The 18,800-nt window shown below is 28.8% G+C and overlaps 2 protein-coding genes across 2 annotated transcripts; one reads left to right on the forward strand and one right to left on the reverse strand.

Moving 5' to 3' along the window:
* Positions 1 to 8,449: 8,449 nt before the first annotated feature.
* Positions 8,450 to 9,756, forward strand: LOC125857960 (glyoxylase I 4-like). The gene is made up of 3 exons (XM_049537622.1): positions 8,450 to 8,729; positions 8,881 to 8,986; positions 9,279 to 9,756. Exons 1-3 carry the CDS (start codon positions 8,575 to 8,577, stop codon positions 9,552 to 9,554), a joined length of 537 nt encoding a protein of 178 aa, XP_049393579.1. The 5' UTR covers positions 8,450 to 8,574; the 3' UTR covers positions 9,555 to 9,756.
* Positions 9,757 to 15,085: 5,329 nt separating this feature from the next.
* LOC125857974 (uncharacterized) lies at positions 15,086 to 15,382 on the reverse strand. Its single transcript, XM_049537634.1, has one exon. The coding sequence runs from the start codon at positions 15,341 to 15,343 to the stop codon at positions 15,086 to 15,088; it is 258 nt and encodes an 85-aa protein (XP_049393591.1). The 5' UTR covers positions 15,344 to 15,382.
* Positions 15,383 to 18,800: the final 3,418 nt, after the last annotated feature.

The raw sequence follows: 18,800 nt of genomic DNA on the forward strand, positions 1-18,800 counted from the left end.
TTTACATGTTTTTGGGATAGAGTCACTCTCTCGCTAGCCTCTATCCTATATGACTCATATTTCTCCCCATGTAAAATACAAATTCTAGTATCCCAAATATATGTATCAAACATGATTCACATGTATATGGGATATACTCCCTCAGTTCCTAATTACTTGTCCACTTTTCATTTTTTAGTTGTCCCGAATTACTTGTCCATTTTGACAAATCAAGAAAGGACAAAAAGTTTTTACCTATTATATCCTGAATTAATTACTTTGAAAATGTAGAACTTTTTGAAAATCTTAAGTTTTTAATTCATCCATTTCATAATTAATAGGGGTAAAATGATAAACTCACTATGTCAATAATTGTTTTCTTAATAGGTGTGTCAATTCAAAAATGGACAAGTAATNCTATTATATCCTGAATTAATTACTTTGCAAATGTAAAACTTTTTGAAAATCTTAAGTTTTTAATTCATCCACTTCATAATTAATAGGGGTAAAATGATAAACTCACTATGTCAATAATTATTTTCTTAATAGGTGTGTCAATTCAAAAATGGACAAGTCATTAGGGACAAAGAGAGTACTGATTATTTGCTCACCTCCCTCCTATATTTTAAACTATAGAAGAATTAGTAAATAAAATAGAAATATTTGTATAATTAAGTAGTTTTTTCTAAAACAAAGTGCTTATAAACAATTTTAAAATTAGTCAAACATTCTAAAACTACTTAAAAGTTGTTTTGGCCTTGAATAGCTTAAAATAAGTCAATTCAAACATGCTCTTAACCTTTTACTCCCTTCATTTCAAATTAATTGAATTGTCGAGACATTATTTCTTTTTTTCAAATTAACTTAATTGTTCAATTTTCAAAACTACTTTTAAAATATTCTTCCAATTTTACTCTTCATTAGTTACTATGGAAATTAGTTATTATAATTAATGTTTAGTTATTTTAATCATAAATTTGACAGTAGTTAATAAAGGTAAAAATAGAAAGGTATACCTAATTTATATCTTCTCTTCTTTTTAAAAAAAATGTGAAACACCTCAATAATTCGATTAATTTGAAATGAAAGAAGTATCATTTTTCTAAAATCATTTAATGGTAGTCAATATTTGGTAATTTCATATAAAAAGCGGATTTCGCTACTGCTGCGGCTGCTTCACTCATCTAGAATATGAGCTTATCATATATTCCTTTATTTCAATTTATGTGACACTTTTAATTTTTCGAGAGTTAAATAATTTAAGATTGATCTAAAATTTGTACATGAAATCTTTGATTTTTTAAAATGAAATTTATATATTTTCAACTACGTAAAAAGTACTATAAGCTACAATAATTGATAATTCAAAATGTTTAAAAAATGTATAAAAAACTTACGGTCAAAATTTGTTTGAATCTCAAAATCCGAAAAGTCTCATATAAAATGAGAGGGAGGGAGTATTTCTATTCATCAATAGATTCCATCCATCCCACGGCAGTCATACAACAATGACGTGTTAATTTTTCTTCACGCAAGTATAAAAAGTTGATTTCAAACCTAGTAAATCAAATTAATCTCAATGGAATCTTGAGCTCGATCCCAAAATTTCAAATTTTGAATTCGTTCCTGGCGATTCCTTTCAGCCTTCTAATCCAAACGTATCCGTCGACCGTCATCACATGAAAATCAAGACCAGATCAGCTCACTGCTAATAATGACTATTTCATAAAATTAAAATGATTATCTGTTTTGACATATGCTTGGGATTTCACTAATTATAATATTTGGCATTAGAGCTGATAAAAAGGGCCGGCTCAGCCCCATCCGGCCCAAGCCTCGGGGGTTAAGGAATTTAAAGGGTTAGGGCAGGCCGGCCTTTCATTGTTGTAAATGCTCAACCCAACCCAACCCTAGAAGTGCCGAGGGATAGGGCGGGCTAGCCCTTCAATTTTTCATTTTTTTTTTTCAAACTTATAATTCTATAACATCAAGAAAATGAGAAGATTTTCAAATCAAATATGGCAAACAAAGGTGTTGTTTCAATAACACTAGCAAAAAAATCTAGTGTAATTAGCATGTATCTCGCTTATCATATACAAGAGTGAGATAAGAGGGTGAAAAGCAAGATGGGAGGGAGGCAAGGGCGCGAAATTTGTCTATATATCCTAGATAAATGCGAATCTACTTGGATAGAGTGTATCTAGAACAAATTAACCTAATTTTGAGTCCATATATTCTGAGATACATGTATCTGGACGTACCAAAATCTGGTAAGATTCATAATATTACAACATAACGTGTATTTAAGTAGGGGAAAATCACTTGCGTGTACATTTTTTAAAAAATATTTACGACATATGTCAACATTATTCTTTTAACCATATACAGGGGCGGCTCAATGTAATTGGGGGCCTAAAACGAAATTTCAATTCGCGGCCTAAAATATAAATACACTTCATTTACGTATTTATTCAAAAAAAATAAATTACACTATTAAGATGAAAATTATTAGTACTTAATATTGTTTTTTGAGTTACTAGTTTTAGGTAAGATTTTATCAACACAACATTGAAAAACATCCTTTAAGTGAGACAATTATTATATGCATTGTTAACATAATGATATAAGTAATAAGTTGATAAATATTAAATAAAGATAAGAGTTAGAAGTTTAGAATCATAGAATTTGACTCAAAAAGTTGATGACTTGGTATACCTCATTTTAATATGTTTAGAGTAATGCTTGAAACTAAAATTTAAAAAGAAAAAAAAAGAATTTGTAATTCACTTTGTTCAACACTTTTTACTGTTAATTCTTATTTTTAACAAAGTACAAAAGATGTTAAAGTGGATAAAATAATTTATTTTTAAAAAAATTATACTTTTTATCATAAATAAATAATTTTTCTATAAAAATTTTAACACATAATTTATTCTTGACAAAAATTTGGGGCCCCCGAAATTTGGGGGCCTAAGGCAAAGGCCTTATTTTTGAAAGCATAGAGCCGGCCCTGACCATATATAACAATTTGACTGAATGACAGTATTGTTAAAAGTTGCGAATGACAGCACTTTTTGCTAAGTTTAAAGGAACAAAATTGTTTTAAATCAGTATTGCTAAAAGTTGACAAAAATGGTAATAAATTAAAAGTATACTTAAAAGTGGTAATTATTAAATAAAAGACCTTCACTTATGTAATTTTTCCTTTAAGTAATTATATGATATACTAGTGAGATTATTGTAAGTTACCCTTAAGTAAAAAGTTTTGGCCCATGGGCCGACCCCGACCCGTCCCCGATTAAGCCTCAAGGTCAAAGGCTTATATGGGCTTGGACTTATAAGCTCTAGTTTTAAATGGGCTTAAAAAATCTTATTTCAACCCTACCCTAATAACGGATTGAATTGAGTCAGCCCCATGGGATAAGTCCATTTTGACGACTCTATTTGTCATCATAAGATCCCGTTAAGTAAGCTTAACGTGTATAGATCTAAAATACCATACTTAGTTACATAATGCGCATGCAAAAGAAAATGTATTTGGTACTTATATATTGGGACGTGTATAGATCTAAAATACCAAATAAATGGGACAAAACATGAGTAAAATATTCATTGTGTCATTAAATATTTATCAAATAAGAAAATGTATAATTCTTTTTCGGACAAACTAAAAAAGATATAATTAAATTGGGATAGAAGGAATAGGAAATATCAGTTATAAAAATATACTTTCTCCATTTCATATTAATTGAATTTTAGGTTGTTTTTATATTGTTCAAAATAATTGACTAGTTCAAAGTTTAAGATAAATATTTGAATTTCTATTTTATATTTGACTTTTCTTTTAATAAATTTTAAAAAAAAATTAAAAATAAATTATACTAATTACAAAATTATATTTATGATTTGACAGTTGTTTCATAAATTCAATTAATATAAGAATACATCGAGTAGAATATAAAGGGACATAGGACATGAAAAGTTAGCTGGATTGCATTATAACTTTTGAGTTGTGAATTGTGATACATACACATGACATGAATCAACTGAGCAAATTTGTCACTTCCAACATTTTCATGATGCAGATAGTCTGTAAAATTAACTTATAGTGCAAAGTCGACAAGGACGAAACCTGAGAAAGCAGTCACATAATTTATCCTACCTACTTTCTAAAATAACACATTCTGTTCGAGAAGTTCTCACTTATGGAGTACTAGATATAAGTGCCCGTGCTAGTACGGGTTCAATATGTTATTTGTTTTATCTCACTTTATGTGATATAGATAAAATTTAAAGAGTGAATTAAATTTTGATATGATTTTTAAATATTTTAAGTTGTTAATTATTGTAATTTTTACATGATTTTTAAATAATATATATTACTTTCATTGTCCCAATATATTTAGCACAAATAGAATTTCAAGAGTCAATATGTTGTTAATTATTGAGATTTACAATATTTTTTACATAGTTTTCAAATTAAATAATACATGTTACTTCTCTTGTCCCATTTTATGTGACACAAATATATTAATTTTAGTTGTCAATTATCATGATTTATAGTATTTTTTATGCAAATTTTAAATATATAAAAAATTAAAAAATAAAACAAACAAATTAAAACGGAAAAAAAAGTAGGCAAATATATATGCAAGTGTGGAACCACACAAGTGAAGCAGTCAGACCGCCACATGTGTGGTTATCCACGCTTATATATAAGCAGTTTGTCTCACTTTATGTGGCATGGATAAAATTTAGAGAGTCAATTAAATTTTGATATGATTTATAAATATTTTAAGTTGTTAATTATTGTAATTTTAAAATAATATATGTTATCTTCCTTGTGCCAATAAATATAGCACAAGTAGAATTTCAAGAGTTAATATGTTGTTAATTATTGAGATTTACAATACTTTTTACGTAGTTTTCAAATTAAATAATACATGTTACTTCTTTTGTCCCATTTTATGTGACACAGATATATTAATTTTAGTTGTCAATTATCATGATTTATAGTATTTTTTATGCGATTTTTAAATATATTAAAAATTAAAAAATAAAACAAACAAATTAAAACGGAGGAAAAAATAGACAAATATATATATATATGTAAGTGTGAAACCACACAGGTGAAGCAGGCATGTTGACCTGTGTGGTTATCCACACTTATATATAAGTAGTAGATATGAATTACGACCCGTTTGGCCGTAAAAATATTTGGGAAAAATTTGGGGGGAAATTTGAGAAGTGGTGTTTGGTCATATTGTATCTTGATAAATATAGTTGCCAAGTATCCCAAGTTCCCAAATACTAGAAAAAATTAATATTTGGGTCAAGTTATAATATTTGAGAATTTTAAAAAATTCAAAAATTACTCCAAACTTTTATACTTTATAAAAAATATTCATTATTTATTAAATTCAATTAATATTTGTTACTACGTCCTCCGGAAAAGTTTGAGCTCTAATTTGAGTGATAAAATTGAGAAAAAGAACAATTTGTTAATGTATTGATTGCCTATATTGTTATTTTGTTATTGTTGATTGTTATCAATTATATTATAAGGTTATTTTTTAATGAAACATATTCATTATAAAATGATAATATAAATTTATGGGTATTTTAAATATTTTTTAGAACTTATGGGTATAAATCATATTTTTTGAAATAGATAAATATTTTTGAGAAAATTTGGGGTCAAACACATGGTAAAACTTCACCAAAAACTTCACTCAAAGGTCAAACACTAGCTTAATTTGAGCTAGCTATCAAAGCAATTTTTGATGGATTAAAATAAGCTGAGTTATGGACAAGTCAATAATCAGCCTAAACTTAGAAAGATTAAATGAATTATGATTTCACGAATCAATATAATTTTATCATCACGTTACTCAACTCATAAGTTAAAAGAACCACCTTTTTCAAAGTTAATTTCGAAATTATTGAGCATGTGAATAAATAATTAATCAAGAATATGAATGGCTCATTTTTAAAGGTTACCATCAGTTCCAGATCTTTAAATATATGGAATATAATGTTAAACTCAAAATAAAGACAAGAAAGCTCATGTATTTGTCCGTGAATGCGCTATAAAACAATATTAACCTATTTTCCACTTTAAACAATCCAATCTTTCTTAGTCAGAAATGTCTTATCATACTTACATTTGTTTGGTGAGTTTTTTTAGTTAATGAAGTGGGCAAACTATGTTTCCATGACGTTGACATCAAACTTTCATATACATGTTACTTCTACTATTTTGCTTTCTCAACTAATTGAATATAAATGCTTTTGTATATTTTTTTTTAAAAAAATTTAATCTATGAGAAGATAATTTTAAATATTTTGGATATTTTCATGCTGTAAAAAAACTATTTTAATTCATTATACTAGGATATGTGATTCAAAATACAAAATTGAATGATTTTTTCGGTTATCAACTAATAACTTGCGGACATATTAGTCTCTCCCAAAGTACCTCCGATGATATTGATATATGTAAATTAAAGTTTGATTATAGTTATCGAGGGGTTGAATTTGAAAAAAACACGTGAAATTTAGGATGACCAAGAACAAAAAGTTTGGGGAATTAGGGGGGGAAGGTGCCATCCTGTTCCACTAACTAGAGAAGGGTAACAGTTAACCCCCTTTCATATGATAATGTCATAAATATCTAAAATTAGGAAAAATTAAAAAGTTAACTAGAAACTTAACGTTACACGTTAATCATGGTAAATGGGAAAGGAAGATCTAGATTCTTCATTTATTTTTAAAATTACAAAATAAAATTGGGATAGGAAAAAAAAAAGCATAATACATTAATATACTCTTTAATTCAATTGGTATCTATGTCCTTTGATTTTGTTTGTGCACAAATAGATAGTTAAATTTGTATAAAATTAAATAATTATGCACAAGCATCCTACGTGGTATAATACACCTAGGACGCCATTTAAGACATAAAATTGTTATGTAGGACGTCATATAAGACAAATATATCTATTTATCAGTTTTATACAAATTGAAGTGTATATTTGTTCATAAAAATTAAAAGACATAGATGACAGTTAAAACTAAATTGAAGGACATATTTATGTATCATGCCAAAAGAAAATTAGGGTGCAGGATTATATGGTGAAACATAAAAAAAACTCTCATGTAAATAATAAAAGTTTAAATAGTCAAGAAATATTAAAAAGAAAATACATTGTGGACTAAACAAATAAAAGTATAATGTCAAGTATTATAAATTTCAATTTTTGCATATCAATATTATGAAAAAATACATTGTATAATGTTAGTCAAAGTTATTATTGTTTAACTCTATAAAGGGAAATTATGACAATCAAAAGTGGACCCTAAAAAATGTTAGTCAAACTTCTTATAGTTTGACTCTAAAATTTTTTGTTCTTTCTTAATTTGTCAAAATAGACAAGTAAAAAAGGAAAATTAAATAAGTAATATTCTCTCAGTCCATTTTTTATTGTCATAATTTCCTTTTTAGAGTCAAACTATAAAAAATTGACCAATATTTACAATGTATTTTTTCATCATATCGATATGAAAAAAATTGCAATTCATAGTACTATTCGTATAGTTTTTGAATATTTAACTTTTTTTGTTTAAAACATCGAATTAATGTAATCTAATTTAACTTTGAAAATCAGTCAAATTGACTTTTGAAAAGTGCAACATGACAATTAAAAGTGGACAGATGCAGTATCTATTATACCCTCGATTAATTACTTTGAAAAAGGTAAAACTTCTTCAAAATCTTAAATTTTTAATTCATCCACTTCATAATTAATAGGGGTAAAACTCACTATGTCAATCATTATTTTCTTTACAATTCAAAAGTGAAAAAGTAATTAGAACATATTAATAAAGTTTAAATAAATATAATTTATGCATATATTATTTTTATCTTTATTTTTGTGGACTAAAAAGGTCATTCCATCGCCACATCATTTCCTCTTTGTTAACTATATTAGAAGAAAAACTCAACTAGGAAAAAGTATGAAATTGTACTTCAATTTCTTCGTTCTCTCGTATATCCAAATCGAAATAATTTTTCCGTATTTATCGCCTGTTCGGTGGACACTACATGAATATGCAGTGCCACGGTTGAGTATATCTCTAATTATAATTATCCTTTAATAACTTAAAAATTACTCCTTAAGACTTTTTAAGAAAAATAAATTTACTTTTCAAAGATGAGAAAATAGTGAGAATTGCCGAGTCAAATACACAGAAATCGTCCGTATTACTATATTTACGTAAATGAATAGAGCAAGAAAACGAAACAGCTTACGTGTAAGAAGCCAAATAAAGTAACTTCATAAAGTCGTCCACGTCAGTAACTTGTACCTACGTGTCAATCAGATCCATAGTGGGCCAGAGGTATCACAGCTGTCAAACTAAAACAGAGCGAGCCTTTTCTATAAATAAGCCTCCTTAATTCATCTTTTTTTCATCATTACCATTACAAATTTCCGTGACCTAACCTACTCCTAGTTTCCCTTTAATATTCATAATCCTCTTTCAGGTCTCTAATCCATTTGCTAATTCTTCGATTTGAGAAGAAAAAAACGAAAGATGAAGGGGAATACTGGAAATCCACTTGCTTTGACATCCCTGAATCATATATCCCTTGTTTGCAGATCAGTTGAAAAATCCATTGAATTTTACAAGAATGTTCTTGGTTTTGTGCCTGTAAGGAGGCCTGGATCATTCAATTTCAATGGCGCTTGGTAAATTCATGTTTACTTTTTCATCTGTTATTAATAAATTACGAAGAAAAAGATGCATAATCCAAAATTTTACTATTGATTAACATCCTTTCTGAATCTTTAGTTTATCAGATTTTTGTATTGAGATTCCATGTATTTCTTGCTGTTTCAGGCTGTTTAGCTACGGAATTGGGATTCATCTTCTTCAATCGGAAGATCCTGAGGAAATGCAAAAGAAAACTGAAATCAATCCCAAAGATAACCATATCTCTTTCCAGGTAATTTGTTCTGTTTCCCTAACAAAGGCCGATCTGCAATGGATTTAACTAAATTCAGTACTTTTGACATGAAGCCATGGATATATAAGTATGAAATTTAGTAAGTACGGTCAGAGGCGAAGATTTTGACTGCCTTTATATGCGCATAAGCTAGAGTTTAGGTTAGAGTAGAATGGAATCGAATACATCTTGTAGAATTGAACACTCTGTAATGTTTCACCAAATTTCAATGTGTGCAACAACTTATTTTGAAAATTAGTTTTAATTGAATTTTTTGTTGGTTGATGAGCAGTGTGAGAGCATAGATGCAGTGGAGAAGAAGCTGACAGAAATGGGGATAAAATACGCGAGGCATCTGGTTGAAGAAGGAGGAATATATGTTGATCAATTGTTTTTCCATGATCCAGATGGATTCATGGTTGAGATTTGTAACTGCGACAACTTGCCAGTGATTCCCCTGGCTGGAGAAATGGCTCGATCATGCTCAAGGGCTAATATTCAATTGCTTCAACCTCAGCAAACACAGAAACAATCCACTGTAGTACAAGTCCCAGTGATCAAGCCTTAGAAAGGAGTATAATGCATGTTTCAGTGTTCAAATACTTTGTTATCTTGTTCATGTTTAGGAGAATCAAGAATGATTGATTGAGTACCTGAAAGATGTTTGTTACTAGTACTATTTGTTATTTAGTGAGTGTTCTATGTATTTGGGTCTCTTCTTTTCTTAGGTTGTTGGTAATAAGACAAATTGCCAATTGTCCAGATTTGAAGTTGTGTATGAGCTTGTTTGAATCCTTAATTGGTCATGTTTTCTTCTGAGATTCAAAGTCTTTACTGACTTATCTTCTTCTTTAGTGTTTTGAATTATTGGCATGGAACTTAATGGATTATAAAAGACTTTGATATAATATATAAACATTTTCTTTAGCTTGTGCTCGACTTGGCTCAAATGATATTTATGATTTTTTAAAACTTTTTTTGGTTTCGCACTTGGTGTCTATACCTACATTATTTCTCCTAAATTTGGATTCATGTAGTGAAGTCTGTTCCAACTAAATTTGGATTTGTTCCAATTAAATTTGGATTCGTGTGGGAGAGTCTTATATCGAGGGTAAAACGCTTCTTAACAAAAGCTACTCCATAGCCAAGGGGTGCGTGCAAATTTGAAACTTGTCTAGTTAAGGATGAAGAACTTCTCTAATTAAGGATGATGGAGTACTTAGAGCCTGTTTTGATTGGCTTGAAAGTTGGTCAAACTTACTAAGTCATTTTTAGCTTTTAGAAGTGTTTGACAGTGCTAAAAATAATTTAAAATAACTTACAAAAAGTTAAAAACCAAAAGTAGGTGTCTCTCTATTTTTTATTTTTTGACTTAAAAGTCATTTTAGTTTAACTTTTATTTTTTTACTTAAGAGTTATTCCCTCCGTCTATTTTATGTGAAGTAGTTTGACTCGGCACAGAGTTTAAGAAAGAAATAAAAACTTTTGAAACTTGTGGTTCAAAATGAATGATAAAAATTTGTGTGACTGTAAATCATTGCATTAAGGGTAAAATAGACATTTTAAAGTTAAATTGTTACTTTTTTTTATTGATTAAAAAGGAAAGTAAGTCGCATAAATTGGGACAGAGGGAGTACTAAACCAATTCTTATAGGGAAAATTGTATGAAATAACAAACTATTAATTCAAATTAAATGTTATAGCCATAGTTTCTTTTATTTGTAATTCGCAGCAAACATTCCATGTTTTTTGCCATTCCATTTGTATACCGAAATATACAAATGCAGGATCCATTTGTATACCGAAATATACAAATGCAAGACTCATTTGTATACCGAAATATACAAATGCAAGACTCATTTGTATATCGAAATATACAAATGTAGGGCCCATTTGTATATCGAAATATACAAATAGACCCAAATACATACTTTTTATGTATATGTATACCGAAATATACAGATTAATAGCGATAACAAACATAAAGTTTGTTCTGAAGCGCAATTATACAAACTATAGCTATAACATACAAATATGATTTTTATGTTTGCTAAACCTAAAATTTAATGACTTTTTTTAAAAAAAAAAAAACTTTGGAGTGTGTACGATTTCAACTTTGGTTGTGGTAAATTTAAACTGCAAATAGATATAGCAAATTTGTATCCATGTAATGCCGTATGTGTATTATGGGGTATCAACTAGATATGGTATGAAAGCTTGTTTTATTATTAAAATAAAAGGAAAAAGAATTAAGTTAAAAATTTTAAATAGAATGACTAAAAAGGACAACGTTTCAGATTGAAAGAATGGAGTGTCAAATAAAGAACTGGTTACTACTTATATGAAACTGAATCCTTGGTGTCAAGTGTCAACAAATGTACGACAACAACGCCAAAACCTAATCAGAGACAAAAGAGCTTTGAGCAAATAAAAAAATGAAGAGAAATACTGGCTGTCATGTTCAAGTTTAAGTATGTGAGGACGGCAATCTCATGTTGCATACTACTAATTAGTAATTTGATTAATCAAATAAGACCAAACAAGCAGGTTAATCATGTACCCTTTATCACCATGTCTAGTCATCACTCGAAAAAAGACAAATCATCAATACCAACTAATTACTGATTATTTAGATTTAAACACTTCTTGCTTACCTAATTATGCAAACAATAAACCAGAGCCACAAAGATACTTTTAATTTATAATGAGTGTCTAATTAGTTTGAGTATTAATTGTATTGAGTTTCTTATCATAAATAGGTTTTCCTTTTAGGAAAAAGTTTAGGATTAACTAGTCATTTTCTCGTAGGAAAAAGTTTAGAACTCTATAAATAGAAGCTTGTTTCTTTTAACTTAATTAACATTCACAATGTAGTCCTAGGGACTTTAAGAGTTTTGGTTAGGGGGAGAATTTGTGGGACAGTACAAGTGATACGTTATCACTTGTGTGAACCTCCTTGTATTCCGAGTGAATTGGTTGGAGTTATTTCTCTCGATATTTTGTATTCTCATATTTATATAGCAGTAAATTGTCCATCTCCTTTGTGGATGTAGATCGGTTGACTGAATCACATTAAATCTTTGTGTCTTTTGGTATATTTCTCGTTTGTTTTCTTACTCATAATCTTTCAAGGTTTGCTTTGTTAGCTCCGCATGACACCTAATTTTTTCGAACCTAACAATTAGAGTAGGTCCACTTTCCTAATTCTGTATGAGTTCAAATAATTTGTAGTAGTACGTATCAGTTCATATTAGGTAAAAAGTGATAGTGGTGGAAAATACAAAGTTTTTGTTGATTCGGCCAACTGTTGAATCACATGATAAAATTGGATGCGTAGGTACGAATATGTGTATCAAAATTCACATTAAGATCAATATCTTTGTAAAATAATTGACGGATCCACTCAATTTAACCACGCTTGAGGATATATGCAAATGGATTATTCGTATAAATATCTCTTTTTTGGGGTGATCTTTAATTCCTGTCCTTAAATATCGGCGTTTGCAACAGGCTTTTCAGGATTGGTGTACCAAAAACACTCTGGAGGGCGTAGATCTATGGGATGTACATCTTTGTCATCTCACATTAACTACCAAATACTTTTTCTCTAAAACGGATAAAGAATATATGCCTCAAAAAACATAACTCTACATTTCGAACACTATAACAAAATTTGAAATATACTACACAATTTATGATGCATAACTTAATCTCTATAAAATTATATTGAGCGAGACAATTGTTCAATTTCAAATGATAAAGAATTCTTAGATCGAATTATGTCAAGAATAAATAAAGATATTTTGATAGGAGTGTGTAAAAACTGAACCGATCAATAAACCAAATCGAAAAAATGTTATTGGGTTATTGGGTTTTTAATGGGTTTATAAAAAAAAGTTATTGGGTTATTGGTTTGGTTTCGATTTTTATTACCCAATAACCCAATAAGACGGTAATAATTTACTACTTTACCCTTGCTAAATATTAAATATTAATAATTTAATATATAACTAGACACTATAACTATATCAAATTATTAGTACTCTACCCACTTCACACCAGACCGTGTTACTAGTCTTTATTGTTTAGTCAAAACCTAAAGACTAAAGTAAGGGTTCACAATTGTAACTATTTGATTTTAGTTTTAGTTTTAGTTTTGGTGGATTATTTGATTTTACTTTTCGTTTGTAATTGTAGGTTGTATCTTTTGCAAGTTTGTAAAGGTCTGTAATTTGATTAACATTAGAAATTTCATATTATGTTTTGGCGATGACATGTAATTATAGCCTTCGTACTATATTTTTTCTTATTGATGCAATTTCTCGTTATTTTCTTGTTTCACTATTTCAAAGCATTTAGAGAAGTGAGAAGTTATATAATATTTTACGGACATTTTCTTATTGGATAAACCGAAAATCGAACCGATAATGATAAAAAATTGATAAACCGAAAATCGATAAAAAAATATCTTATTGGTTTGTTATTGGGTTAGTATATTTAAAAACTGAAAACCAATAAACTGAACCGATAATATATAAAATCGAACCGAACTGATGCACACCCCTATATTTTGGCTCACAAATTTTCATTAAATGAGGAGAGGCAAAATTAAGTACCTGAAATATGAGAAGTAAAAATTAAACACCAATCCATTTGAGGTGTAATGCAAGCAAGAACTTGTTTTGAAATGTGTCATACTTAAATGGATTAAATTTTGATCCAATTTTAAATAATTTTGATTTTTAAGCCCAATCCAAAAAAAAATGAATAAATTGAGTGAATCAATTGTTTATGGGCTCATCTTCAACTCAATTTATCATCACTACAACAAGGCCCTTCAGCGAGATTCAAAGTCCAAAGAGATCCCACTTCTTTATAGCCTCACATGCGAGTTTGATTTTTTTTCAACAAGTTCCTCACATGCAAATTTGATTTTTTTTTATGAGTCAAGGACGTGAAAATGACTTCAACCTGCTTTGAATAATTGGTATTCCCTCCGATCCGTCCCAAATTTGTTACCAAGGCTGCCTGGCCGAACGCCAGAACTTGGAAATGATTAGTAGTTGCTACGGTATCCTTTTTAAGAACATCTTCTGGTACAATTTAACACCTTTCCAAAAAGCTTTTAAGAAATTTGTTTACAAATTACAACTTAAACAAACACCAATTAGGGTACTGGCTAGCTTTTTATACAACCTCAAAAAGTTTGTTCAAAGTTACAGAATAACCTCTTTTATTCCTTGATTTCCAATATCATATTTTCAAAAAGGACTAGACAAGATAAAGATACCCTGCTCTCCTTTAATATGAATGAAAGGGATAATCTTTTTTTCCCAACAAGATCATTAAAGAAGATATATCCTATATTTTCTCCTTTTGTGATCAATACTCGTATTGAAGTCCGACTAAATCTGAATTCATATAAAAAAATAATCTCAAATTGGGGTTAAAGTAACAAATGTGATTCCATATCTCAGGTGTAAACCCGAAACGCCTTGTTAACAATGAAAAAATACTTACCACTTAACCGCAATTCTAACTTTGAAGAATACATATAAGAAATACTTTTTGTATACATATAAATTCTCCTTCATTTGTTTTAATTTATATGATGTAATTTAACTGGAAATAAAATTTAAGAAATAATACTTGATATGATTCAAAATTATACTTACAAACAAAGTAAGCGAATTATTAAATCAGAGAGTACACCTTATGGACTTTTGAAATGTGTTCTTTCTAGGATTCCAGAAAGAAAAATGTGTCGCATAAATTATTGAAAGAAGTAAGGAGTACCTCTTTTAGAAAGACCTTTCACTTTTAGTACCAAACTACCAATGCTAGTGAATTATGGTGAAAAATATGCATGTCTGAAGCAGTACTACAAAAATTAAACATGCATTAAAGCACAGCAACAAGAAGGCAAATTTCAAAAATCCCAATAATTATTTTCCGTTTATTTATAATTATGACTTACTGATTGACATAGATGACATGAGACACCTATAGCAATACAATGAAACAATTCATATGCATAACACACGCGAAAAATTTAGGAAAAAAAAACAGAGCCCTTATGTTCCCCTCTTAAGCATTTGCTCATAGGTTCTCCATGGACTCAAGCCTCTGGAGAAGCAACTGTTGCTTAAACTTCTTTATGAAATTCTCCGCACTTTCATTGATATCTTCCGATGGCTTGCTCTCCAACTTCTTTGGCGCCGCCGCCAGCTTCCACATATTCGTAGAATTAGGCCTCTGTATCTCTCTGGTGAAATACTCCATCTGCCTTTCTGTTTTTTTCTCAATTTCTTCGACTTTCGTTGTGCGGTAGTAAAGGGAATTCAAGGAACTACTCATTTTTTAGCTTAATTTCTGCTCTGTTCTAAAAAAAAGACACTTAAGTTGATAATGCTCTGCTCCTATCGGCTTTTTGGATAGCCATATTTATAGGTAGACGCCAATATAAGAGATCCAACTTTTCCTGTTCTATGATTCGTAATTAATAATTATGATTGTGTAAGTGGGGAATATGATTCCCATCTACTTAATTTTTAAGGAAAAATTCATAGTTAAATTAGGATCGTCTGTTGCATGTGAAAGTTATGCGAATATGCGTAATATATAAATTAGTGATGAGAAAATTTATGATTTATTCTGTCATTTTGTGTATGATTTAGTTATGTAAAAGTTATTTTATCTCCTTTTTTTGGTATAAAATAGTACATAAAATTTTTCTCATAATTTATACGTATATTAGATTTGTAAATTCTTATTTATAAACCAAACGTAATATTATTTTATACTTGAGTAACTAATCTTCTGACCAGTTACCAATCATAATATTACTTAGGCAGTAGGCACAATGTAATATTTTCATAACTCAAACTCTAAGCCAGATACCAAGTGACCCTGAGTATTTTAGGGGAACAAAAACGTGTCATGAAATTAGGTAAGCTCTATAACTACGCCTTTGATTATCATTTATCACGTGATAGGAACAAACCAAAAAAATAAGGTAATTATAATTAAAGGGGTCCTTTCTCCCCACTTTGTTAACAGTAGATGATAAAATGTCCAACTAGATGTACAGTGTCAAATTGTCACTAATGATATGTTTGATCTTATCAATCTATATAGGACAAAATGAATTTTTAATCAGGTAATGACGTGGGAAAAATAATTATCAGTTCTTTAAAAAGATAAAGAACATACTATGCCTCAAAAAGTTTAATTCCAATTTCTAAATATTACGATAAATTTTAAAAAAATACTATACAACTTATGTTGTATAACTTAATTCTTATAGTACTTACATCGAGCGATGTAAAAATTTAGTTTCAAAAAAATTAAAAACACTTTAAACTTGTGCTGAACAAATTAGGTCCGGATAGATAATAGTATCCATTCGAGGGGTAATCCGTATAAAAACTTAGTTTAGAATGTATCATGCGTATTAAAACTTAGTTTAGAATGTATCATGCTTAATGAAATGAAATTTAGCTTTTATTAAAGTTTAGCCCAATTCCTCCATTAAAATGGGAAAATTGTCAAAAATGTCAATATTTTGACTTTTAATAGGACCCTTTGGTCACACTTTCAATATTTATTTAAAATGTCAATATTTTTGTTTGTTATGTATCTTATTTATGTATTCTTTTATTTGTTTGATTTAAAAGAATACAATTATTTAATAACAAAAAAGAGAAAAAATTTATTATGTTTTCTTCGTAATTGTATACCAATAATTTTTACATTTTATGTACTTACTTTACCATTCAAATTAAAATTAGTATATCACTTTCATAATGAAAACTAAAATTGTATTCCAGTGAAATTGTATTACATGATTGTATCCCAATATAATCCAATCATTACATATGAATATGATTTACGAAAGGATACAAGATTTTGGAAAAAAATAGCATACATGGTGAAAATCATACAATCTGTTGAGGAAGGATACCGTATTTTAAAAAAAAAAACGCAAATTAACTATGAAAGAAATAGAGATACAAGATTCTGGTAAAAAAAAAATAGCATACATAGCGAAAATAATACAATCTGTTGAGGAAGGATACAATATTCTAAAAAAATAAATACAAATTAACTATAAAACAAATAGGATACATGCTTAAGAAATACAAATCCATTTGGCATACCTATTAGAATGACTACAAACTTAAAAAGAAATACAATGTTCTTAATACAAATACAAATGCTAAGTAAAAGAAAAATAATTGACAAACAAATTAAAATTAATATGAATACAATTCCGGCATGAATACAATTTTTGCAACCTTCTTCTCTGACTCTCTCTTTCTTCTTCTTCGTCTGTCGTGTTCCTTTTTTTCTGATTTTTTGTTCACCAAATTCAAATCTGAAAATCCGTATTCACTTGTGCATAAATAACCCTATAAGCAAAATTCGAAATTATTAAATATGAATGTATAAAATATTAAACAATATATGATGTATGAAATGCCAATGTAGATTTCTACAATCTACAAAATCTCAAATATGAAAATAAAATTACAAAAAAATCGAACAATATTGCTTAAAAGACGAAAAATCTGAAATACATGAAAGAGGAAAATCTCACAAAATACTTGGTGAATATGAAAATAAACTCACAAAAAAATCAAACAATACGGATTAAAAGACGGAAAATTTGAAATACAAAATACTTGGTGAATATGAAAACAAAATCACAAGAAACTTCACAAAATACTTGTTGACTTCGAATTTACTTTATCAATGGGTGAAAAATCTTTTGAATTAAGTGTGAGATTTTTTAAACAAAGTGTAAGAAATTCGAAGAATTGATTTTTTTGAACAGAGAAAGAAGATAATAATGGTGAAAAAGAGGAGAGAGAAAAGAGTGATTTGGGGTAAAACCTAGAAAAAGGGGTAAGAGTGATGATTTTTTTTTTTTTTTTACAGGATAGTGAAATAAATAATGGCCTAATTTGAGAAATAAAAAGAAAGAAGATTTAATTATATTAGGATTCAATTTATTTTCTAAAATATTGACATATTGACATTTTTAATAATTATTTTAAAGTATAGATGCTTTTAATAATTATGTTAAAAATTGTGATTAGTTTACTAATTTTTCCTAAAATATAAACGGGTTAGACGAATCTTTTTTTTTTATGGACTCATTTTTGACAGCCTAGTTTCAACTCAATACATCATCACTGCAACAGGCCCTCCCGGAAGGTTTGAGTCCAAACTCCAAAGAGATTTTATTACTGTGTTCTTATATGATACTCTCTTCTTTGTCTACCTTAAGGGTGTGTTTGGTATGAAGGAAAATATTTTCCGGAAAATGTTTTTCAATTTTCTCATGTTTGGTTGGGCTAAATGTTTTGGAAAATGTTTTCCAAATCAACTCATTTTCCTCAAATTTAAGGAAAATGGCTTTCCTTCTAAACTTAAGGAAAACATTTCCAAAACTCTCTTCCAACTTCAAATTACAATTATTTTTTTGTTGAAAAAATCAATTTATTTTGTCCCTACCCTCAAACCACCCCAACCAACCCCCTCCCACCAAAAAATTAAATAAAATTTTAAAGCTTGTTTTTAAATTCAATTTTTTTACCCCATCCCCTCCCAAAAAAATATTAAAAATTGTTTTTAAAAGACATTTCTAATTTCAATTTTTTATTTTTTTACCCCGCACCCACTACCCTCGCCCCCCCATCAACCCCCCTATCAGCCCCCAACCTCCTTCAAAAAAAATAATTTAAGTTTGTTTTTAAAAAATATTTTCAACTTCAAATTTTTATTTTTTCATCCCGATCCTCGATCACCC

Source organism: Solanum stenotomum, chromosome 3, assembly GCF_019186545.1.
Source record: "Solanum stenotomum isolate F172 chromosome 3, ASM1918654v1, whole genome shotgun sequence".
Classification (NCBI taxonomy): domain Eukaryota; kingdom Viridiplantae; phylum Streptophyta; class Magnoliopsida; order Solanales; family Solanaceae; genus Solanum; species Solanum stenotomum.